The following is a 27155-nucleotide window of genomic DNA, read 5'->3' on the forward strand; positions in this document are numbered from 1 at the left end:
TGACGGTGTGGTTATCTCTTTGTGAGTACGCTCTGTCAGCACGTAACTTGATATCTTAAACAGGTCAAGTTACTGTTATACGCAGAGTCTGCTAGCTTTAGCCTAAAAGCCACAAGTGACGTTGTGCAGCCCCATTAAGGAATCAGGAATTAATTGATTATTTTATTACATGGTTTGCACAAATTAAAGAGAGTGGGTTTGTATGATATCTGTTGTAATTGCACTGGCAGACATGGCCAAGTTGAGCATATGTGTTCCTCATCCATCTGTCAGGGTTGTCCCTGACAGTTTGATCAAGTTTTAGTTTTCCTCTGCGTTTGTCTTAGTTTCATGTCTTTATTTCCTGTCAGCACTCTTATTTTGATTCAGTTTCCTGTTTGTTCCCTGAGTGCTTTGTCCCCTCAGCTGTGGTTGATTGGCACCTGGCCACACCTGGTGTCAGTCAGCCAGCTGCCTATTTATACCTCTCCTGCCCTCCAGTCACTGCTGGATCATTGTCATTACAGTGTCTACCTGAATGTCATTAGAATAATTGTCACTTGTCACTTACCGGCTACCAATTTGTCGTTGTAGCTCCGTCTACTTTTGTCCTCTCCGCTTTAGTCACAGTTCCTTCGTGTCACAGTAAGTGTTTTTTGTTTCTTGTCCATAGTGTAGCCTTTGTGTTATTTTAGTTTATAGCCTAGTTTAGTACTCCTTTGCGTTGTGTTTTTCCCCAAAAGGTGACACCCAGTCTTTCTTCTGGCTCAAACAGGGTTTATTCTGGTAAAAACAGTCCTAAAGAGTCTTCAATCAGCCTTCTCTATACATTCTAAACCGTCACATGGAAGATAGCAGACTGACTAGCATGTTAATCACACGATAAAAAAACACACAATGCCTGGTAAAAACAGTCATAAAGAGTCTTCAATCAGCCTTCTCTATACATTCTAAACCTGCACAGAAATAAAACAAAACTTAACATAAATGTGTCTCCTTTAAGCCTTCAGCAACACAGCTAGCCTGCTAATAAGTTTGCTGAAAGCTAATTGACGGGGCGCCAGAGAGCACAACTTACCGTCACATGGAAGATAGCAGACTGACTACACATACGGGCCTCAGCCTGGAAGTCTGCTGGGACATGTGACGTTCAGTGACCATAAAAAAATAGGAAATTACAGTACTAAACTTAGAATAATAACATTTGCAAAATAAAGAGTCACATTACATAATGTGTAAATATAATAAATTAGATAAGATGACATTAAAATAAAATGACATTAAAATAAGAAGAGTAGTAAGACAGTAAGCAATTGAGATCATAAATTACCTCTGTTACACGCGCCTTTTGTTTGTTCCCTTTTGTTTGTGTTTTGCCATAGTATTTGAATTAAATCATGTTTTCTCACACAACGCCTGCCATCATCTCTGCACCTTGGGGTTCGTATCCAGCAAACTCTGACACCATCACTCATATTTTGGGCATGTTTATGTTCATTGTACTTCAACAAATTCTGAGAAATAAAGCCACAATTGCTGAAGTAGAATGTTTTTGTTTTTTGGAGTAATGAACTTTGATTCCACTGTTACCACTTTATCTGTGTGTAATACACAATCCTTGGATCATACATTTGCTGCTGGGTGGAAACCTTATGTCTAAAACCATTCCTTTATTATTTGTGAAAATAGCAGATCTGCAAGCTTACAATGGGTTGAACTTATAAATCTGCTGCTATTTTCACAACTTATGTGACACTGCCCAACAGCAATCTCCAATACTTATTGACCTGAATTAATTTGTTAAAAGACTATACTTATATTATACTTTGTATTCTTTTTTTTTGGACTAAAACCTTTTTGACTTTTCATCGACTAAAACTAGACTAAAACCCTTTTGAGTTTTCGTCGACTAAAACCATCACATATAAAAGTGACTAAAATGTGACTAAAACTAATAAGCATTTTAGTCCAAAAGACTAAGACTAAGACTAAATGTAAGATGGTTGTCAAAAACAACACTGCATAACAGGACCCTCTAAACATTTGTACCCACGTACATCACTTAAAACTTTTAGCATATCAGAATGTGGAATGGATTAATGAACTAAGTAGTAAAATGATCCACTTTAAAAATGTGCTCAACCTCAGTGTTCAAGTACAATAAAAATCCTGATAAGCATCTTGAACTTGATCAAAAGTCTGATAATTGTATTCATCTCAATGTGAATAAAAATCTATCCACGTGAACCTTATTGATTATTTAATTGGAATTATTGAGCAGAGGAAGTGAACAAACAAATGTGTTAGAAATGGAATAAGCTCTGCTTCTCCCTGCTCCTTTTCAGACATGTCGTAAAAAGAAACTGGTGTACCTTATTGTAACTGTAACCGTATGTTCCAAACCTATTAAAACCATAACCACCTTCTGGGTGGAAGTGCTGGCATTCGCAACCTTCTTTGACCCCAAGTGCTGGGTAAAACCAATGTCGGGAGACTGAGTCAGCATGGCGTTGGACTCTTTGTTCATGCACTTCTTACGTGGACTGAGACACAGAAAAAATAACCACACAAAGTTGACAAACAAGATGGCGAACGTTTGGAAAGTTTGTGTTGACAAAGTGAGGAACAAAACAATGAAGCACTGCGGGTTTTTGTTTGGACTCCTTGGCAGAGGTTTTGTCTGAAGTGAGCTGATGAGCATCGAACTGGAGTTTGTTGTGTTTTTGATGAGCAACGAGCGTGACAAATGTGACTTTGGAGGAGGTACCGCCTCTGTAGTGACTCGCCGCACCTGGAGAAAGCATGTTTATGCTCAACAAGAAATATGTTGATAAAACATGAGTCACGCTGCCAGGGGGAGGGGCCTGCTCGCAAAAGGAGACCGGAGGACGCCTTCTTCTCCTGGCTTCAGCAAAGATGCTCAGACAGTCTGCCTGAAGTAAAGAAGCACAGACTCACAGAAAGTTTCTTCAACCAGAAGACACCATGACCTCGAATTTATTCATCATCTTAGTCTCTATTCTTCTAAGCAAAGGGAACGCCTGGCAAAACGACATCAAAGCACCGGGAGCCACTGCCATGGGAGATGTAGTCATCGGAGGAATATTCCCCATCCATCGCAAAGTGAATAGAAGTGAAGATTCCTTTGCTCCTCAGGAATATTCATGTCGCAAGTAAGATTCATACTCTTCCTGTTTTGTAGACAGAACAATTTTTTTTAACGTTTGTTTATCTCTTTTTTTTTTCATTTTATTTTTATTGACATCCAGCATCAGACATTCCTATCCATTACATCATATTCACATACATCTTATATCTGTTGTCTGCCCTAAATGTCCAAATCAAACATATACTCGTCTTTGTGACACTTTTCACCTTCATATTAACAAAATGTCGCAACTGCAAATATCGATAGAAGTCTTGGTTTTCTAATATATGTCCTTTTAATAGTTTCAAAACTATACATTTTTTCATCTTTCATTACACTACATAAAGCTGTTATACCCTTAGATATCCAGTCCTTAAATCTTGAGTCTAATTTATTAGGTGTAAACTCTGTATCATAGGCACACCATTTAAGAACTGCAATATCACTCTCGAGTTTGTATTCCTTTATAATCATTTTCCACACTTTAAGGGTCTATTTCACCCATGGGTTATCAGTGTTATTTATGTGGGTCTGTAAATTGCTATCCGCCAGGATTGCTTGTATGGGGATGGAGGGCATTTCTTCTTCAATAATTTTCCATTGAGCAATGTATGACGGGTTGCACCAGCATATCGCTGCTCTCATCTGGGCTGCAAAATAATAATCTCGGAAGCAAGGTAAACCCCATCCTCCCTTTTGTTTGACCAATTGTAAAGTTTTGAGACGAACTCTCTGCCTTTTACTTTGCCATATATACCTTGATAGCATTTTGTCCCATTCATTGAATTGGTTTTGGTTAATCTCTATTGGCAGGGTTTGAAATAGGTACAGCAATCTTGGCAGTACATTCATTTTGATGGAATCAATTCTAGAGCTAAGGCTAAAAAAAGGAATTAAGTTCCATCTTGCTATGTCATCTTTTATTTTTTTTATGTATGGGTAGATAATTGTATTCTGATAATTTTGTTAGATCTTTTGGCAAATTAATGCCCAGGTATTTAAAAGACTCTGTTTGCCATATCAAAGGGTAACTACTTCTGATTTCCCCTGGTGGGTTATAATTATATGAGAGTAGATGGGTTTTACCTATATTGATTTTATATCCTGATAGTTGACCATACAGTTCAAATGATTGCATTAATTTAGGGAGCGAGTATGTTAGGTGTCCGATGTAGACCAAAATGTCATCCGCATAGCAGGCCAATTTATACTCTCTTCCTTTAATCATGATTCCCTTAATATCTTCATTTTGTCTAATAGACTGAGCTAATGGCTCCAGATATAATGCAAAGAGTAATGGTGACCATGCACATCCCTGTCTAGAGCCCCTTTCTAGGGTAAAACTGTTTGATAAATATCCATTGACTTTAATCCTAGCAGTAGGATTGTTATATAGTGCCTGTATAGTTTTAATGATTGTATCCTGAAAGCCGAATTTATGTAGAACTCTGTAAAGAAAATTCCAATTAACCGAATCAAAGGCCTTTTCAGCATCCACACTTATAACAATTGCTTCAATGTTTTTTCTTTGTATATGATCCATAATATGTAGTGTCTTTCTTATATTGTCTTGTGTTTGTCGTTGATGTATAAAACCTGTTTGATCATTATGTATCAATATAAGGTAAGACATTTTCTAATCGTTTGGCCATAATGGAAGTAAATAATTTATAATCTACATTGAGGACCGATATTGGCCTGTAAGATCCACATTCAATTATATCCTTGCCTTCTTTTGGTATAGCTGAGATAATTGCCTCTCTCCAACTAAGTGGCGTTTGTGCCTTTTTTAAGACCCAATTCAATGTGGGGAGTAAAACAGGTATTAATTCTTTTTTAAATTTCTTATACCACTCTGCCGTGTAACCGTCTGATCCTGGCAATTTACTTAGTTTAAGCCTATTAATTGCAACTTTTAATTCATTTTCAGTTATTTCTGCAGATATTGTTTGTTTTTGTTTTTAATCTAAAATAGGTAAATCCAGGGAGTTCAGGAAGCTGTCAATTTGGGTTATGCTCCTACTACAGACCTCAGAGTATAAAGTTTTATAAAAATGTTCGAAGGCTTCCTGAATTTCGTTTGGTTTAGTTTTTATCTCTTTTGTTCTTGGATCCCTGATTTTATGAATTGTGTTTTCCGCTATCTTTTTTTTTAGTTTCCAGGCCAATATTTTCATAGACTTAGAGCCACTTTCATAGTGTCTCTGTTTCAAGAACATTAGATTTTTTTTTTTTTTCTTGTGTGGCCAAACTGTTAATTTCATTCCTAGTATTTCTTATTTCCCTAAATGTATCCTGTGCCAAATCTAGTTTGTGTTTTCTTTCTAATTCTTTTAGTTTTTTTATTAAGTCATTTGATTTTGTATTCTCATTTTTTTTCTTAAAGGAAGATATTGCTATAATTTTCCCTCTTAAAACAGCCTTCAGGGTATCCCATAACATGGGAGGCGAAACCTCTCCTGTGTCATTGAACTCCAAGAAGAGATTAATTTCAGATTTAATTTGTGTTTTAAATGATAGGTCATTCAGCAGACTTGAGTTTGGTTGCCATGTATTCTTTTTTGCCCTCAGATTAAAGTCAATAGATAGGTATATAGGTGCATGGTCACTTAAATCTATCAATTTCACAGGTACTTATTTTATCTGTATCCTTTCCGAATGTTAGAAAATAATCTATTCTTGTATAAAGACAGTGTGGCGCAGAGAAATAAGTATAATCCCTTCTGTCTGGAAAAAAGTCTCGCCATATGTCAATTAAGCCTACTTCCTCAAAAAGTGTGTTTACTTTCTTATAAAGGGGTTTAACGTTATGTATTTTTGTACTAGATGAGTCCAATTTTGGCTGTAGATATATATTTAAATCCCCACCACAAATCAAAAAACCTTCGGTTTCCGTTACCATAATATTGGTGATTTTTTGGAAGAAATTAATATCACTCCCAGGGGGTGCATAGACATTCAGTAAGGTGATTGGGTTCCCATCTATCTTTCCCTTTACTAAAATAAATCTACCCTCTTTATCACCAATTTCCAGTACTTTTTCAAAATTTAGCTTTTTTGAGATGAGAATTGCAACTCCTCTCCTATGTCCTAATTTATATGACGAAAAAAACAAATGAGTGAAGCCCATTCTCTTTAGTTTTACATGCTCCTTGTCAGTTAAATGGGTCTCCTGTAAATATACTATGTGGGCTTGTTCTGTCCTCACCTTTGATAATATTTTATTGCGTTTAATTGGGTTCAGTAGCCCATTAACATTAAACGATACACATTTTACTTTGTCACTAACCATATGTATTTACTTGTAAGTATACCAATAAAATATTCAAAATAAAACCTAGCAAGTCTACTCCCATAACGAAAAAATTGAAATAGCAAATAAAACAAAGCAAAATAACTAATTTTTTTTTAAAAAGAACAGAAGAAAAAAGAAAAGTGTAGTTCCAAGGCAGGGGTCTCTAATAGATGACCCTGAGTTAAGCTAGATAAAACGTCTAGCTGTGGGGGAAATCCTCTCTCAACTATGGGCTGAGGGCCCCCATTATGGCACTTGGTAGAAAGAGAAAAAAAAATCTCTGTTCATTACATAGATACATGCCTCATTTGTATTTTTTCTCATCTCGCTGGGGTTATTATATAAACGCAAATGTCATAGAAGGAATTTAAAGTCACCTGTTTTGGTTCTGTTCATCTTACCAACACTTTAAGAAGTCAGTCAAAATTAACAGGTCCTCCGGAGAAGGCGATGATTATCTTCTGAAGGCTTGCAGTCTCTCCTTGATGCTTTTCTCTGGCTCCTCACCTGTCCCCTCCCAGCTCCTTCCTCCCATGATCTCCCAGGCGGAGCGGAACAGCTGATCCAGCAGGCTCTCCCTCGGCGTAATCACGCTGACTGGCAGTCCTCTGTCCTTCATGTCTTTTGTCGCCTCCTTTGCTGTCCGGTACAGCTGCGTGCCGTCCTCATAAAACACTCGTAATTTGGCCGGGAACGGAGTCTGGAAGCGGATATTTCTTTGCTTTACACTCGCTTGGCTTCAGCATATTCTTTCCTCTTTTGCAGGACTGCTGGGGGGTAATCCTGGTCAAAGTATATTTGTCTCCCGTTCAGAAAAATCGTCTTCTTTCCCCAGGCTTTACGCATGACATCTTCTTTCATCCTGTAGCGGAGGAATTTGACTATTATTGACCGCGACTTGTCTTCTCTGTCTCCGGCGGGTCTTGGCGCGAACGCGCGGTGCGCCCCTTCGATGTCGAGTTGCGTAGTTACGGGGATCTCCAACATGTCCCGCAGCAGTTTTTCCACAAACTCTGGAATGGACGGTTCCTCGGCTCCTTCGGGAACATTGTATATCCTCAAGTTCTCGCGTCGGGATCTCCCTTCATAGTCGATTAGTTTGTTTTCTTGCTGATTAATGACTTTTATCATGTTGTCCAACACATACTCCACGTTTTGAATCCGGTCCTCCACCTTCTCAATTCGCTCCTCTGTGTCTGTTATTTGTTGTTTAATGTTGGTGAGCTCGGATTTAATATCGCTCAGCTGTTCTTTTATGTCCTTTCGGAAGTCCCGAATCTCCTCCAGAACTTGGACTAACCCTTCGGCGTCCGCCTCCTTTGAGCGAGGGTTAGCATTAGCACCGCCATCTTGTAGCTTTACAGGTGAGCTGTTCGCGGACACAGAGCTTTCCTCATTTACAGGTTCTGCACCGATATTTGCTCGATTTCCTCTAGTTTTCCCCATTCTTGCCCCTTTTGTTTATTCAGAGATTATCTGAAACTTTGGCACTTTACGGTCTAACGGGGCGAAATAACTTTTCTCACGAGGGAGCTGTTACTCTAAGCTGCCATTCAGCTTGGTGACGTTACCGGAACTCTCACATCACGTTTGTTTATCTCAGTCGTGGTACATACAGCTGTTGGTAGAGGTTCCCAGCAGGCATAAAACACTGAAACAACGTTTAGAACTTGTTGAATTTGCAACTCAAACCTAACGTTGAAACATGCTTTGTAAGGACGTTTATTCAAAGTTGAGTTCTGACATTGATTTGATTATTGATTTGTGGTCATCTCCCAACTAATATTCTACAACTCAAACTTAACTTTGTAACAACATGCTTTTTGACAATGTTTATTCAATGTTGGGTTCTGACATTGATTTGACCATTGAAATTTGGTCATTTCCAAACTAATAGTCTACAACTCAAACCTAATGTTGAAACAACATGCTTTTTGACAACGTTTATTCAATGTTGGGACAAGCGGTAGAAAATGGATGGATGGATGGGTTCTGACATTGATTTGATCATTGAATTTTGGCCATTTCCCAACTAATATTCTACAACACAAATACAAAGTTGAAACAACATGCTTTTTGACAATGTTTATTCAATGTTGGGTTCTGACATTGATTTGACCATTGAAATTTGGTCATTTCCCAACTAATATTCTACACCTCAAACTTAACGTTGAAACAACATGCTTATTGACAACGTTTATTCAAAGTTGGGTTCTGACATAGAATTTTCGTCATTTCCCAACCAACAACATGGATCCAACGTTGGACATCAACATTGTATCAATTTACAAATACAACTATTTTGCAACGCTGTGTCTAAGTCACTTTTAAAGGGCATGTACGTATAATCAACGTTGTGTCAATGTCTTGTGCCTGCTGGCTTATCAATATTATGTTCATGTTGCGTGGAAAAGACAGAATTAGACAGAGTTCATTCAGTATGTTTGAAAAGTAATAACAAACTCCGGCCGTCAAAAATATGACAGCTAGTAATTACAGAAATGATAGGCGTTGTAGGCGTTGTGCACATATTGTTCTGGGGAAAGTTTGATGCACGTTATAATTATATAATGCAAAAGTGAAAATTAAAACAGAAGCATGGGAATTTGGCATCAAACAAATGTTTCCATTGCCAAACCTTAAAGTTACAGTCCTCCTGTACTTTATATAATTATTATGGCTGGCATATTCATTTGATGTTTTTACAGCTTCTGTGATTTTTATTATTAAGAGTTTGGATGAATCCTGGACAAAATTGTAAACATATACAGGACATACATCTTGTAATAACAATAATAATAATAATAATAATAATAATAATAGGTGCAGCTGAAGTTTCTAGAACAAGCTTTACATCAAAAGACACATCCACTAAAGAAAGAAATAATAATCATAAAATAAAATAAAAAAGTTTAGTTTTTTTACACAATGTGTAAACACATAAAATAAACTTTTTTCAAAAGAAAATCTTTCAATGAGTCTTTAATTATTCAAATGTATTTATGGTGATGTCGTCACAATATCACCACCACATTTAAATAAGTTCCTTATCCTCTTTTATTACGACACAAAGTCAATTATACACAATTACTAAACAAAATCAAAAACTACCATCGATTACTCATTTAAATCCTTATTTCTTTTTGTCCCCAAAGTCCTCCTGTGTCCAAGGAATTATTTCCTGAATTTGTAAAACAAAAACCACACCAGTATCCTCTCACTGGACTCCTACAGTACATGCAGAAGGTATTTTCCACATTGTTATATTACAGCCTTTTTCCAAAATGGAATCAATTCATTTTTGTACTCAACATTCTACACACAATACCCCATAATGACAACGTGAAAAAGTTTTTGCAAATGTATTAAAAATCACAAGTATGTAAGTATTCACAGCCTTTGCTCAATACTTAGTTGATGCACTTTTGGCAGCAATTCCAGTCTCAAGTCTTTTTGAACATGATGCCACAAGCTTGGCACACCTATCTTTAGGTACTTTCAACCATTCCGCTTTGCAGCACATCTTAAGCTCCATCAGGTTGGATGGGAAGTCTTGGTTTTCCTCCAGGATGTCTCTGTACATTGCTGCATTCATCTTTTCCTCTATTCTGACCAGTCTGCCAGTTCCTGCCACTAAAAAGCGTCCCCACAGCATGATGCTGCCACCACCATGCTTCACTGGGATGGTATTGGCCTGGTGATGAGCGATGCCTTGTTTTCTCCAAACATGATGCCCGGTCTTCAATCTTTGTCTCATCAGACCAGAGAACTCAGTTTCTCATGGTCTGAGAGTCTTTCAGGGGCATTTGGGCAAACGTTTCACTAAGAAATGGCCTCTGTCTGGCCACTCTACTATACAAGCCTGATTGTTGGAAGGTTCTCCTCTCTCCACAGAGGAATGCTGTAGCTCTGACAGAGGGACCATCGAGAGTCCTGGTGGTTCCAAACTTCTTCCATTATGGATGATGGAGGCCACTGTGCTCATTGGGGCCTTCAATGCAGCAGATATTTTTCTGTACCGTTCCCCAGATTTCTACCTGGAGACAATCCTGTCCTAGATTCCTACATACGATTCTTTGGACTTCATGCTTGGTTTGTGCTCTGCCGTGCACTGTCAAGCGTGGGACCTTATATATAGACTGGTGTGTGCCTTTCCAACCAACTGAATTTACCCCAGGTGGACTCAAGGAGGATCATTTGAAACAGGAAGCACCTGATCTCACTTTTGAGCTTCATGGTAAAGGCCGTCAATACTTATGTACATGTGTTTTCTTTGTTTTTAATTTTCAATGCATTTGCAAAAAAATTATAAAATAACTTTTTCACATTGTCGTTATGGGGTATTGTGTGTAGAAAATTGAGGACAACAATGAATGATTCCATTTTGGAATAAGGCTGTAACATAACACAATGTGGAAAAAGTAAAGCGCTGTGAGTACTTTTCATATGCCATCCATCCAGCCATCCATCTTTTTCCGCTTATCAGAGGTCGGGTCGCGGGGGCAGCAGCCTAAGCAGGGAGGCCCAGACTTCCCTCTCCCCAGCCACTTCGTCCAGCTCCTCCCCCCAATTTGGTCAGCACAAGATCTTCCATTTCTGAAACCAGCCTGGTTTTCCCTCAGTTGTGCATCGACCAATTTCCGCATCCTTTCTAGTAGTATGTGGTTAAGCACCTTCTCTGGCGTTGAGAGGAGCATAATTCCCCTGTAGTTTGTACACTCCCTGAGGTCTCCTTTCTTGGGAATCTTTATGATGTTGCCATCTCTCCAGTCTGATGGGACTTTTTCTTCCTCCCAGATAGCTTGCATAAAATGGAAAAGCATGCTGGAGGATGTTTCGATATCTGCTTTGAGAGCTTCTGCTGGTAGCTCATCTGGCCCTTCTGCCTTTCCTGCTCTCAAGGCTTTGATGGCCTTCCTGATTTCCAGTTTGGTGGGGGGGGGGGGGGGGAGGGGTTTCAGTTTATTTCAAGCATGATTGGAGCTGGTGGAATATCTGCAGTCAGTTGAGGGGGCTCTCTGTTGAGTAGGTCTTGAAAGTGATCAGTCCATCTCTGGAGTTGATCTTCCTTGGTTGTAAGGAGTGTACCATTTGTGTCTTTAATATACATTTGGGCTTGTTTAAATTTGCCGGTGAGTTTTTTTGTGGTTAGATAGAGTTCTTTCAGATCGTTCTTCCCTGCTGCTTCCTCTGCCTGCGGTGCTAGATCCTCGATGTACTTCTTCTTGTCCCTTCTGACACGCTTCTTCACATCCTTGTTTACTACTTCATATTCTCTTTGTGCTGCTGCCTTTCCTGCTCTAGTTCTGCATCTGTTAACTACCTCCTTTTTCTCCCTTCTCTCACTCACTTTCTTGTGGGTTTCTGTGGATAGCCAAGGTTTGTTTGTGGACTTTTTTCTCCCTACCACTTCTGCACAGGTCTCCCTCCATGTGGACTTCAAACCTTCCCAAATCCCTTCTACAGTTCCTGGTGCTTGTGTTGTCTGGTCCTGTAGTGCTTGAAACCGGTTGTGTAATGTGACTTGGTATAGTTCCAAAGTGCCTGTATCTTGGAATTGTTGTATGTTGAATTTGATCCTCCTTCCTCTTGGTTTCATGCATTTCAATTTCAACTGGAATCTTGCTGTGACTAGGTGGTGGTCAGATGCAGCGTCAGCTCCTCTTTTCGCTCTGACATCAAGCAGTGAGCGCCTGAATTTCCGGCTAATGCAGATGTGATCAATCTGGTTTTCAGCTGTATTATATAAATATATATATTATATATATAATGTATTATATATGAAAATCACCTCATCAGGGGATTTTATATATATATTTTATATTTGATGTATAAAATCCCCTGACAAGCATGGAAACCTGCGAAACAGGCTTGTAGGGACGATATAGCCTCTTGTGTATTCCCTTCGGGGTCGCGGGGGGCGCTGGAGCCTATCTCAGCTACAATCGGGCGGAAGGCGGGGTACACCCTGGACAAGTAGCCACCTCATCGCAGTATATATATACATATATATATATATATATATATATATATATATATATATATATATATATATATATATATATATATATATATATATGTCTTTATTGTTATAGTTGTTTTACTGTAAAATATGTCTTTATTGTTATAGTTGTTTTACTGTAAAGTCAACAGGAATAGACAATATGCAGCAACATACTGTATATAAAGCTTACAAATACATTTCATTCACTGATGAAGGAAGGGAATGAAACAAAACAATAATCAATGGATACCCTCGGCACAGAGCCCACACAAGGGACGTCGATGTGAATGACTGAGAAACCTTGGAGGGGACCGCATATGTGGGTAACCCCCCCTCTAAGTACAGTCCCTAGTGGATCCACATAACAGTGAGAGTCCAGTCCATAGTGGGGCCAGTAGGAGACCATCCCGAGCGGAGACAGGTCAGTAGCGCAGAGACGTCCCCAACCGATGCACAGGCGAGCGGTCCACCCCGGGTCCCAACTCTGGACAGTCAGCATCTCATCCATGGTCACCGGAACCGGAATAACCCGGCGAGGGGGCAAAGGAGAAAAGAAAACGGCAGATCAACTGGTCTAAAAAAGGGGGGTCTATTTAAAGGCTAGAGTATACAAATGAGTTTTAAGATGGGACTTAAATGCTTCTACTGAGGTAGCATCTCTAACTTTTACCGGGAGGGCATTCCATAGTACTGGAGCCCGAACAGAAAACGCTCTATAGCCCGCAGACTTTTTTTGGGCTCTGGGAATCACTAATAAGCCGGAGTTCTTTGAACGCAGATTTCTTGCCGGGACATATGGTACAATACAGTCAGCAAGATAGGATGGAGCTAGACCGTGTAGTATTTTATACGTAAGTAGTAAAACCTTAAAGTCACATCTTAAGTGCACAGGAAGCCAATGCAGGTGAGCCAGTACAGGCGTAATATGATCAAACTTTCTTGTTCTTGTCAAGAGGCTAGCAGCTGCATTTTGTACCAAATGTAATCTTTTAATGGTAGACATAGGGAGACCCGAAAATAATACGTTACAGTAATCGAGACGAGACGTAACGAACGCATGAATAATGATCTCAGCGTCGCTAGTGGACAAAATGGAACGAATTTTAGCGATATTACGGAGATGAAAGAAAGCCGTTTTAGTAACACTCTTAATGTGTGACTCAAACGAGAGAGTTGGGTCGAAAATAATACCCAGATTCTTTACCGAGTCGGCTTGTGTAATTGTTTGGTTGTCAAATGTTAAAGTGGTATTATTAAATAGATGTCGGTGTTGAGCAGGACCGATAATCAGCATTTCCGTTTTCTTAGCGTTGAGTTGCAAAAAGTTAGCGGACATCCATTGTTTAATTTCATTAAGACACGCCTCCAGCTGACTACAATCCGGCGTGTTGGTCAGCTTTAGGGGCATGTAGAGTTGGGTGTCATCAGCATAACAGTGAAAGCTAACACCGTATTTGCGTATGATGTCACCCAGCGGCAGCATGTAAATACTAAAGAGTGCAGGGCCAAGAACCGAACTCTGGGGGACTCCGCACGTTATCTTAACATAGTCCGAGGTCACATTGTTATGGGAGACGCACTGCATTCTGTCAGTAAGATAAGAGTTAAACCATGACAAGGCTAAGTCTGACATACCAATACGTGTTTTGATACGCTCTAATAAAATATTATGATCGACGGTATCGAAAGCGGCGCTAAGATCAAGAAGCAGCAACATAGATGACGCATCAGAATCCATCGTTAGCAATAGATCATTAGTCATTTTTGCGAGGGCTGTCTCCGTAGAGTGATTTGCCCTGAAACCGGATTGAAAAGGTTCACAGAGATTGTTAGACGCTAAGTGTTCATTTAGCTGCTGTGCAACAATTTTTTCGAGGATTTTCGAGATAAACGGAAGGTGGGACACCGGCCGGTAGTTTACCATGAGGTCAGGATCGAGGTTAGGTCTTTTGAGTAGAGGATGAATAACCGCTTTTTTGAATTAATACTTTTTTGAAGTAATACATTAAAATAAATATGTGATTACATAATACATGAGTAGAATATATTGTACGCGTTTGTTGTCATTTCTCTCATATTTTCCCTTGAAATGAATGAAATTGCAACAACTGACACATTTAGTTGGTGATAATGACCATTAGCGACAATTTGCGTAAAACTCATGTTCATCATTTGCGCGAAATGGTGCATTCCCAATTGGTATCTTTTTTGTCCAAAACCATTAAATAAAAGTATCTTTCATACATTTAATATATACAATCTTACTCAAAATGATTCAGCCTGTACTGTCATATATGTGTGTACATTTTGAAGATCATGTTTGCAGTGTACCCCAGGGATCAATACAGGGACCAAAGCGGTTTCTTTTACTAGTTTAATCATATATATTTCTGTCGAGTTAGCAAAGACTTCAAGTGATTACTATTTGACACACCTGCCTGTAAATAATCATTCCTATTTTGTTCACACAGATTGAAAGACGGCAGCGTAGGACTGGTTCTGTCTATGATCAACGCCATCGAGGTGGTGAATAAATCCCCTTTACTGAGGGATGTTAACGTCACACTGGGCTATCGGATCCATGACTCCTGCAGAGACGTCAGCACAGGTCTCAAGGCCACGGCTGACTTGGTCCAGCAGGCCGAGTGCGCCCCCACATGCCAGCAACCGGTCGTTGCCGTCATCGGCGCTTCTTTTTCCGAAATGTCCATCGCCGTTGCCAGGCTACTGAGCCTTGACATGATTCCTCAAGTAAGTTCTGACTTTGGACTCAGTATGACTTTGTTCAAATATTGCCCCTGTATTGTGTTTGCCATTCACTTATTCATTCCACAAATAGAACAAGTGTTTATTTTTCCCTCAATCACCGACACAGGACGATAATGACGACCTTTTTGTTCATACATCTAAACATACATCTAATCATAGGTCTAATCATACATCTAAACATACATCTAATAATATATATCTAATCATACATCAATTCACAGGTCTAATCATATATGTAATCATACATCTCAACATACATCTAATCATATATGTAAACATACATCTAATCATATATGTAAACATACATGTAATCATTGGTCTACTCATAAGTACATCTAAGACAGAGCAGCCTTTTTGACATGTGACAAATTAGTTTGTTCCTGCGATGAGGTGGCGACTTGTCCAGGGTGTACCTCGCCTTCTGCCTGATTGTAGCTGAGATAGGCTCCAGCGCCCCCCACGACCCCGAAGGGAATAAGCGGTAGAAAATGGATGGATGGATGGATAGAATGAAAAAATATATATATAGTTGAGTTTTGATTGACATTGTTAGAGTGCATTGATTGAACAATAGAGGACTTGATTATAATTACCAGTATTATTGTATACGAGGTAAGCGGAACGTTAGCTTTATAATTAAATACGTACTTAATGGGTCTAGATGGAAATTCAAACATTGGGTGGGAGACATGTAGTCTTTAAATGTAGAAAATATCATAAAATGACCCTTTAAATTACTGTAACAACAACAATAAACATATTTCAATTGATAATTTTATGACAGTGTCAAACAAAACTCAACAATAATATAATCATAAAAACATTGCATTTAAAAATATGTAGTTTAAGGCATTTTCCAAAAACTTTAATATTTATTATCGATATGATTTTCTACACACCCATATAGTTATAGTATAAATCGTACTTTGCAGCCCTTCTAACCCTTCCAGTAATAGTCAGCTGTGTGTTGTCGGCCATGTTGAATCAGCATGTGACCTACTTTATTATGTCTCTGCTGCCTGCTTGATCAGACCATGAACTCATAAAAGTTGTCTGGCACAGTTCGCAATATTGTTGTTGTCATTGCGCGCCTTGTCCATATTGTCACACTATCTGTTACAGTGATGGGATGTGGGTGATAAGGTTAAGGGTTTTGCTAATTTTCATGGCATGCCTAATCAACAAGGTATGTATTTTCTTTTCTGTAGATAAGCTATTCATCATCAGCGACGTCGTTGGGTAACAAGCACAGATTCCCAAGCTTCATGAGGACGATTCCTGGCGACGAGCACCAGATAGCTGCCATGGTCAGGCTTATCAGCGACAACGGTTGGAGCTGGGTGGGAATTATCATTGCGGATGGCGCTTACGGCCGCTCAGCGCTCGAGTCCTTTGCATCCAAAGCGTCGGACATTGGGATCTGTTTAGCATTCAAAGCCATCCTTCCCCATTCTGGTAAAGGTGGGGCTGAAGACTCTGCTATCGAACAAGTTGCCAGAACCATCTCCCAAAATCAAAAGGCAAAGGTGATTGTGTCCTTTGCCCAATCAAAACAAATGGAAAAGCTCTTCAAGGAGCTGAGGAAGCAGATGGAGAAGAGCGGTCCAGGCGTCAAGGATATGAGAAGAGTGTGGATTGCCAGCGATAGTTGGTCCTCCTTGCGGGATATTTCAGACCTTGAAGACATCGGAGACGTTGTGGGCTTCAACTTCAAAACTGGAGATACCTCATCTTTCGACGAGTACCTAAGCCTGCTGGAGACGAGCGGTTACAACAGCACACAGAATAACACCTACTTGGAAAAACTCTTCAAGGAGACGAATAAAGGAGGCGTCTCTGGAAACACAGACCAGGCGTCTGAAGTTGTGAAGAACATCAAAGAAAAAACTAACACAGGCTTAATCTTGAGTGTGGAGATGGCTGTGAGTGCCATTGCTAAAGCTGTGGCCTCCGTCTGCAGCAGCAAACACTGCAAGACTCCTGGAACCTTGCAACCCTGGGAGGTAATCCATATTTGTCTATACGTCTGGCTTTGCCATTACCTTATTCATTAATAGGGTTGTTAACGAAAAACCGATGCGAACCGATATACGGTTCGAGAGGTGGCCGGTTTGGTTATGTCGGTTACAGCCCCTCCAGTTGATAAGATTTAGCTGTGAATCTTTAGGTCAATTGAGTGTAGACACTAGAGATGCGCGGATAGGCAATTATTTCATCCGCAACCGCATCACAAAAGTCGTCATCCACCCGCCATCCACCCGAACTAACATTTTATCAAAACCACAACCGCCCGCCACCCGCCCGTTGTTATATATCTAATATAGACGATGCAAGGCATTAGTGAGATTAGAAAGGAGACTGATCCAATGCAGCAGAGACATTCAATGCGTGCCAAAAAATACATAGTTAAATGTTGTTACCCACATACGAAAAACGAGCAGCACTCTTTGAAAAAGTCGTCATCCACCCGCCATCCACCCGAACTAACATTTTATCAAAACCACAACCGCCCGCCACCCGCCCGTTGTTATATATCTAATATAGACGATGCAAGGCATTAGTGAGGTTAGAAAGGAGACTGATTCAATGCAGCAGAGACATTCAATGCGTGCCAAAAAATACATAGTTAAATGTTGTTACCCACATACGAAAAACGAGCAGCACTCTTTGAAACAGGCAATTATTCATCAGGCACTGCTGCAGCTGTCACGCCAAATTTCTTCCCCCTACAAAAACCTCCCCCCCCCCCCCCCCCCCCCCCCCATTTACTTCCGTGGTCATTGACAGCGATCGATAGCACTTTGGCTTTGACTGCCCGTCGCTGGAAGGATACTTCGTCTTTGACAGCTGCTGAAATCTGAAGAAATCGATTATTGTTTTTTTTTGTACAGGCGCGAAACAGGACAGTCGCGTGCGGGTTAAGGACCCCCGGCAACTTTGTGACTTTATTGGACGCAGCCCCGGAAGTAAATGGGGGGTAAAATGTCACGCCAAATTTCTTCCCCCTATAAACCCCCCCCATTTACTTCCGTGGTCATGTTTCCTCTTACGTCATTGACAGCGATCGATAGCACTTCGGCTTTGACTGCCCGTCGCTGGAAGAATACTTCGTCTTTGACAGCTGCTGGAATCTGAAGAAATCGATTATTGTTGTTTTTTTTGTACAGGCGCGAAATAGATAGATAGATAGATAGATAGTACTTTATTGATTCCTTCAGGAGAGTTCCCTCAGGAAAATTCCTTCAGGAGAGTTCCCTCAGGAAAATTAAAATAGGACAGTCGCGTGCCGGTTAAGGACCCCCGGCAACTTTGTGATTTTAATGGACGCAGCCACGGAAGTAAATGGGGGTGGGGGGGAGGTTTTTGTAAGTGGGAAGAAATTTGGCGTGACAGCTGCAGCAGTGCCTGATGAATAATTGCCTGTTTCAAAGAGTGCTGCTCGTTTTTCGTATGTGGGTAACAACATTTAACTATGTATTTTTTTTCTTCTGAATTGGTTCAACCGCCACCCGCCCGAATCTATTTAAAATCTATTTTTTTCGTCATGCATCCGCCCGACCCGTGGATTATCCGGGAGTCCGCGGTTGTGTCCGCAAACCGCGCATCTCTAGTAGACACATAATACGGTTATCGCGCCGAACTAGAAGTCAGTTGAGGATTTTTGTCATTAAAACGACATGAGAGCCAGGGTTGTCCGTGAAAAGAGTCCTGCACTTGTTACGTTACTTACGTAACTGGGGACGAGAATAGACATACATATATACATGGTCCGGGTGTCGTGCCCAACTAGCAATCAGTAGAAAGTTTATCTTTAAAACAACCAGAGAGTCACGGCTGCACGCCAAATAATTACTTACAAAATACGTAACGTCAACACTGCGGACCGTTCCCATGCTTTGCGGTCCGTCAATATTGTAACGTCCCAAGTAATGGCAGCTCAGACAGATTCCTAGTTTGTCTTTCTTTATTTCACAACACGCAACGTCCTCATACAACGGGCTCAATCTCCGTGTCTCGCTCTTTTTTCCGGCAACATTCCATTCAGCTTTCAACTCCACAACACACGTCTCTTCCCATTCTCGTCCATCACAAAGAGATCTACGTTCCTATTCGTTACATTGCTAAAAGTGTTGTACATAGACGCAAAGACACACACACACACACACAAACAATCTTTTAAACAAAATGAAAACAGGAGGCAAAAATGTTGGAAGACAACATATTGTCAGGAAGCACTATTGTTAATGAGGAAACATTTGTTTCTTGGTATGGTAACTTAAAATAAGTATGAGAGAAATCACAACTAAAATATAAAGTATGAATATTGATTTGAAGGACGAGGTTTGGGTGCATGAAGGGGTGCCCTGTGAACATCACCTCTCTTTGGACTCCGGCAGTCCTGGGCTCGTACCCGAATTTCTACTGAATGCGGCACGGTTGCGGACCGGCACACGCGAACGGACTCTTTATGTGTTTATTCAAATCATTGTGTCGATTTGCCGCCCATTCCAGCGCTAAATACATGCAGTTTCTGTTTTTGCCGGACAGCGCAACAAATCCGTTCGAATTATCTAAAATTTTCTAAAGTTGGACAGGAAGTCATGCACAAAAACAAAATAAAGTATTTGGTTTACTCCGTCTTCAAGGCGAACTGTATTTTACACTTTGAAATGTCCAAATGGGCGGCGACGGACATGAAGTCTACTTGTCAAAGGTTTTAAGACTTAATTTCATTTTGTTAAAACACATGGATGAGGAAATGCTGATTCTGGAGGTCCAAAATGAAAGAATCATGTACAGGCATATGCCGGGCAGCTAAATGGGGATTATGGGGGCCTATGTCAAATATCAGCTGATAGAGAGACCGGGGAAGCAGAGGACTGGTTGTGTGATACGCTCGCCAGGGATGATGTTACTGTCGGGTTGTTGCTTGCTGCAAAAAATAAAGTGGTTTATGGAGACAGGACCGAGTTTATTTGCTTCTGCTTCTCTGGTAGGACAGAATAAACGTTTTGTGGTTCGCTTTATTATTACTTCCCTTATCACGTGATAATGCGCGGATTCACGAGATCTCGTAAAAGTCTGCGCTAATCCACTGCACGACAACAGAACGATTGCCTGGCGGCAGATGGCGGCGCCCTCCTGCTGCCGTTTGGTATTCAGTGGAAATTTGGGGGTTTGAGGTGTCATCATCTGACAGCACCTGTGTGTGCGTGATAATTGGAAACATAATTACATAACACCTTAGTATCACTACCAAAATAAACATAATCCTCCCCACAGGGAAACTGCAAAGGCATTTATTTGTTTTTGTTGGCTGATATTTCCTGGTTACAGAAATAAAAACATTTCCGTCAGCCTGCCAAGCCTATTTATGTACAAAATGCTTAATAATAATAATAATAGATGTTTGGACAGATGTGTAGATTGCTCTGGAAGAGTGTGGTCAAGGGAGGTAAGTGAGGCAGAGATAGTCATGATGAAAAACGAATAGTAACATAAAAACAAAATTTATATTTGGCCATTCAACTGGGTTATAAATGTATTTTCTGTATGACCACCGGATAGTTTAACATTTTCTTCAGTAAAAACTACCAAATTTGCACAGATGCCGATCATACATAGAGCAGACACATGATACGAGCCTGTCGCTAGGCTTTTTGGTCTGCTGAGTGCGCAACCAAATTGACCACTGGGCAAATACACGGTAGAGACCAGGGGCCTTATGTATTGAGCTCACGGACACACACAAAAACCTGGCATACGCCCTTTTTCACGGGAGAGTTGAGATGTATCAAGACTGACATTAATGTGCACTGTAAAAAATGACCGTAAAAACTACGGCAAGCAATAGTTAAATAGCAACAGTTAAATAGCAACAGTAAAACAGCGTAAAATCAAAAGCAGTTTGTAAATGCAGTGGATTCCTGCAAAGCAAGAAACAGTATATGACCTAAATGACTACGGCTATAATACGTAGAAACTTTACTGTGAACATAACAAAAAAATGTACAATGCATTTGCAAGTACTGTAATGTCATAAGTATACAAATACTTTCAAATGTACGGTATTATTCTGTCCAAATACAAGATTTTGCAGATTGTACATTTAAATTTACAGCATATTTTAATTGTTTTAGGGGTTTCTGTTAAAGCATTAGCCTAGTTAACTATTGGCTAAAAACATGTCTTGTATTTTTGTGGCAAGTGGTTTCAGACATTGAGGGGTTAAGTCTATGTGCTTCATTGCAAACTGCATGGAAATGAACCAAGTGTGTTGGGACTGGTTTATTTAACTGATAGGGAGCATTTAAGGCTCATTTGAAGGAATATGTTGCGGAAACCCATGTTGTAAATTGTCCAGTGAAAGGTTGTACAAATACGTCCAAGTTAAAATCCTTATGTACCGCTCACATGTCTCGGAAACACAGGCATTTTGCAGATACTAATATTGGTGTAAGTGCAGCACTAAAACGCCATAGTTCCTCACAGTGAGAATGTTCTGGGTTCGATTCCCGGGCTTGGTGTCATTCTGTGTGAAGTTTGCATGTTCTCCCTGTGACTGCATGGGTTCTCTCTGAGTACTCTGGCTTCCTGCCACCTCTAAAGACATGCACTTGGGGATAGGCTGATTGGCAACACTAAAATTGGCCCCAATATGTTTTAGAGTGAATTCCTGTCAACCACAGCTGTTGGTGTTTTACCGTAAATTATATATATTTTTTGTAAACAGGTTAACAATATATCAGTTTTTTCATAGTAATTTAACGTAAGCAAAAACAGTTATCAACAGTAAAATTAACAGATACCGATAGATATTTTGATGAACGCAACAGAGGACCCTCCATCTGTTGACTCAATTGTTAGCTATTTACTTACGACTTAGAATGCATAAAAAAGTCAAGCATATGTGTTCATGTCTTACATAAGGATTGTGAATGATAAACAGCACATCTCTTTCACATTTTTGAGTATTTCCAGTAAGACTGATCTAATAATATGGTCAGAGTGCAGAAATGTTACTACAGTGATGTAGAATCTACAAAAAATTGCCGAAGATATTCGGAGCGGAATATTAAAAATGGCCGACTGAATTTGTGGCATGTTGTGATGTTTAGACGGTAATTTAACATACTTTGTAGACTGTAAATACAATTGTATATGGTTTAATGGATACAATGAAACACAAAAAAGTATATAAAGTCAACTTGTTTTTCCACTGCTACTTTAAGTCAAGCAGCAATTATGAAATGATATTGCTGAAAAGACAATATGTCTTATCTCGGACAAACATGTACAAAATATTCTCTGCCGATCGTCTATCACTGCAAACAGTTCAACAGCTAAATGATTACATGTTTATCTCCTCCTCACATTATTCTCTGCATTGTGACTGATTATCACATTCATGACAACAAAAGCGCTAAATGAAATGCGCTGCTAATTTCTCTTATTTAAGACATGCAGTCCTCAGCATACGAGCTTAGTAGACCATCATTGTGTGCGCTATCAAGTTTGCTCAAGGTTTTAGTAGACGCAAACCTTTAGTAGATGAGGCCCGTAGACATTTATGTTCATGATAAATGGTATATTTGAGCTTTATTCCTGTATGATTGCTATTTGTTTGTCTCTGCAGGTACTGGAAGCTCTTCGGGGACAGCCATTTGAACATCAGGGGAAGATGTATGCGTTTGACGAACGGGGGGACATCAGAGAGGGTTACGATATCTCCATGTCGCGCTCTCTCGGGGGCAAAGAGCACGCAAATGAAATTGTGGCTACATACATCCCACACGACAACAACTTCTTCCTAACCGACAGCAACAACACCAAACGTTTTGAGGATTTGAAGGTGGGCCAACATCTTGCTTTGATTCAGCACAGATTTGTGCCCACAAATCATTGATTATTATTATTATTATTATTATATGAAAGTTCCCCGAAAGGGACACGCAATAGAAAATGGATGGATGGATCAACAAAAAGCAATTGCAGAATAGAATGCAAAAAGTCACCGCTTGCTTTGTTGTTCTAATTACCTATTTCACAACAGCCATTTGACAGTAAGACATTAAATGGTATGACAAATGCAGTTAGCAAGGTTATGCAACAGAGAACATTTATTTCTACATTTAACGGGCGTGGTGCATAGTACAAACAACTCCACGTCTGCTCATTCTCCTCAATGAACCAGGAAGTAGCTTGGCAACTGACAAAAGGATGAATATGTCACTTTTGGGTTTTTTCATAAATAGTATGGTCCTCTACTACTTCCTACCACTTCTCCTACTATTACTTCACTTGTTCAGCATTACTACATGCTTTAAAGGCCTACTGAAACCCACTACTACCGACCACGCAGTCTGATAGTTTATATATCAATGATGAAATCTTAACATTGCAACACATGCCAATAGTGCAATTTTAAATTTTCCGGGAAATATCCGGCTGAAACGTCTCGGTATGATGACGTATGCGCGTGACGTAGTCAGTTAAACGGAAGTATTGGTACCCCGTAAAATCCTATACAAAATGCTCTGTTTTCATTTCATAATGCCACAGTATTCTGGACATCTGTGTTGGTGAATCTTTTGCAATTTGTTTAATGAACAATGAAGGCTGCAGAGAAGAAAGTTGTAGGTGGGATCGGTGTATTAGCAGCGGACTACAGCAACACAACCGGAGGACTTTCTTGGAGAGCAGACGCGCTAGCCGGTGACCTCACCTTGACTTCCTACGTCTCCGGGCCGCCAACCGCATCTGTGATCGGGTGAAGTCCTTCGTCGCACCGTCGATCGCTGGAACGCAGGTGAGCACGGGTGTTGAGCAGATGAAGGCTGGCTGGCGTAGGTGGAGAGCTAATGTTTTTAGCATAGCTCTGTGAGGTCCGGTTGCTAAGTTAGCTTCTTGGCGTCGTTAGCACAGCATTGTTAACCTTCGCCAGCCTGGAAAGCATTAACCGTGTATTTACATGTCCACGGTTTAATAGTATTGTTGATTTTCTATCTATCCTTCCAGTCAGGGGTTTATTTCTTTTGTTTCTATATGCAGTTAAAGCACGATGCTATCACGTTAGCTCGTAGCTAAAGTGTTTCACCGATGTATTGTCGTGGAGACAAAAGTCACTGTGAATGTCCATATCGCGTTCTCGACTCTCATTTTCAAGAGGATATAGTATCCGAGGTGGTTTGAAATACAAATCCGTGATCCACAATAGAAAAAGGAGAGAGTGTGGAATCCAATGAGCCAGCTTGTACCTAAGTTACGGTCAGAGCGAAAAAATATATGTCTTGAACTGCACTCTAACGTTTCTCATTCACGAATCTTTCATCCTCGCTCAAATTAATAGGGAAATTGTCGCTTTCTCGGTCCGAATCGCTCTCACTTCTGGCCGCCATCACTGTAAACAATAGGGAACTTTGCGGAAATGTTCAGCTGACTACGTCACGCTCCTTCCGGTAGGGGCAAGGCTTTTTTTTTGTCAGATACCAAAAGTTGCGATCTTTATCGTCGTTGTTTGATACTAAATCCTTTCAGCAAAAATATGGCAATATCGCGAAATTATCAGGTATGACACATAGAATAGATCTGCTATCCCTGTTTAAATAAAAAAAATTCATTTCAGTAGGCCTTTAAGTCAAGGGTCCACAAACTTTTTGACACAGGGGCCACATTGGGTTGTCCGGATACCAATATTTTGGTACAGGTACCAACATGTATTTCGATACAAAATAAAGGGGAACACAAAGAAACGTCATTATTAGCTTCATTTTAACAGATAATCTTACAGTACATTAAACATATGTTTCTTATTGCACTCTAACAACAATTTTAGAAGATTAAAATAAAGAGTAAAAGTAATCAAACATAGGGGGATTTCCTTTTTGCAATATATATATATATATATATATATATATATATATATATATATATATATATATATATATATATATATATATATATATATATATATATATATATATATATATATACATATTTAGGATAATATATATGAGTATGTATGCGTATGTGAATACATATACAAATCTGTATCATATGTAAATCTGTATATATGTATATACATATATGTAAATCTGTATATATATATATATATATATATATATATATATATATATATATATATATATATATATATATATATATATTTGACATCAAAAGATTAATATGGGACAAGAGATCAACATTTCAGCTTTCATTTCCAGGTATTTACATCTGGATCTGATACACAACTTAGAAGATAGCACCTTTTGTTCGAACCTACCCATTTTTCAGGAGAGCAAAAGTATTGGAACATGTGACTGACAGGTGTGTTTAGTTGCCCAGGTGTCTCCAAATTACATTGATTATTCAAACAATAAATAGCACTGAAGGTCTGAGCTCAGTTTCAGATTGGGTAGGATAGGTTTTGCCTGTGCAGACTGCATTTAGAGGTGGAACCAACATGAAAACCAGAGAGCTGTCTATGGGTAAAAAAGAAGCAATTGTGAATCTGAGAGAAGATGGACAATCAATCAGAGCCATTGCACAAACATTGGCCATAGCCAGTACAACCATTTGGAATGTCCTGAAGAAGAAAGAAACCACTGGTGTACTAAGCAACAGACGTGGAACAGGCAGACCAAGGAAACATCAGGAGTTAATGACAGAAACATTGTGAGAGCTATAAAGAACAACTGTTAGTGACATCAGCAACGACCTCCAGAGGGCAGGAGTGAAGGTATCACAATCTAATGTTGGCAGAAGACTTTATCATCAATCAATCAATCAATGTTTATTTATATAGCCCTAAATCACAAGTGTCTCAAAGGGCTGTACAAGCCACAACGACATCCTCGGTACAGAGCCCACATACGAGCAAGGAAAACTCACCCCAGTGGGACGTCAATGTGAATGACTATGAGAAACCTTGGAGAGGACCGCATATGTGGGTAACCCCCCCCTCTAGGGGAGACCGAAAGCAATGGATGTAGAGTGGGTCTGACATAACATTGTGAAAGTCCAACACATCAGCGAAAGTCCAGTCCATGGTGGGGCCAGCAGGAACCATCCCGAGTGGAGACGGTTCAGCAGCGTAGAGATGTCCCCATCTGATGGACAGGCTAGCGGTCCACCCCGGGTTGGGAGCAGAGTAGAAAAGAAAAGAAACGGCAGATCAACTGGTCTAAAAAAGGGAGTCTATTTAAAGGCTAGAGTATACAAATGAGTTTTAAGATGAGACTTAAATGCTTCTACTGAGGTAGCATCTCTAACTTTTACCGGGAGGGCATTCCATAGTATTGGAGCCCGAATAGAAAACGCTCTATAGCCCGCAGACTTTTTTTGGGCTCTGGGAATCACTAATAAGCCGGAGTTCTTTGAACGCAGATTTCTTGCCGGGACATATGGTACAATACAATCGTCAAGATAGGCAGGAGCTTGACCGTGTAGTATTTTATACGCAAGTAGTAAAACCTTCAAGTCGCATCTTAGGTGCACAGGAAGCCAGTGCAAGTGAGCCAGTACAGGCGTAATATGATCAAACTTTCTTGTTTTTGTCAAAAGTCTAGCAGCCGCATTTTGTACCATCTGTAATCTTTTAATGCTAGACATAGGGAGGCCCGAAAACAGAACGTTACAGTAATCGAGACGAAATGTAACGAACGCATGGATAATGATCTCAGCATCGCTTGTGGACAAAATGGAACGAATTTTAGGGATATTACGGAGATGAAAGAAGGCCGTTTTAGTAACACTCTTAATGTGTGACTCAAACGAGAGAGTTGGGTCGAAGATAATACCCAGATTCTTTACAGAGTCGCCTTGTTTAATTGTTTGGTTGTCAAATGTTAAGGTGGTATTATTAAATAGATGTCGGTGTTGAGCAGGACCGATAATCAGCATTTCCGTTTTCTTAGCGTTGAGTTGCAAAAAGTTAGCGGACATCCATTGTTTAATTTCAT

General features: G+C 39.9%; 1 protein-coding gene across 1 annotated transcript in view; it reads left to right on the forward strand.

Annotated features, from left to right (window-relative positions):
* Nucleotides 1–2917: 2917 nt before the first annotated feature.
* LOC133635821 (G-protein coupled receptor family C group 6 member A-like) overlaps nt 2918–27155 on the forward strand; it is a 30299-nt gene continuing 6061 nt past the window's right edge. Inside the window, exons 1-4 of the mRNA XM_062029151.1 lie at nt 2918–3152; nt 14898–15177; nt 16404–17198; nt 22832–23047. Of these exons, the coding sequence (XP_061885135.1) occupies nt 2965–3152; nt 14898–15177; nt 16404–17198; nt 22832–23047 (1479 nt within the window). The 5' untranslated portion in view covers nt 2918–2964. The remainder of the gene's footprint in view (nt 3153–14897; nt 15178–16403; nt 17199–22831; nt 23048–27155) is intronic.

This window comes from Entelurus aequoreus, linkage group LG20, assembly GCF_033978785.1.
Source record: "Entelurus aequoreus isolate RoL-2023_Sb linkage group LG20, RoL_Eaeq_v1.1, whole genome shotgun sequence".
In the NCBI taxonomy this organism is placed as follows: Eukaryota; Metazoa; Chordata; class Actinopteri; order Syngnathiformes; family Syngnathidae; genus Entelurus; species Entelurus aequoreus.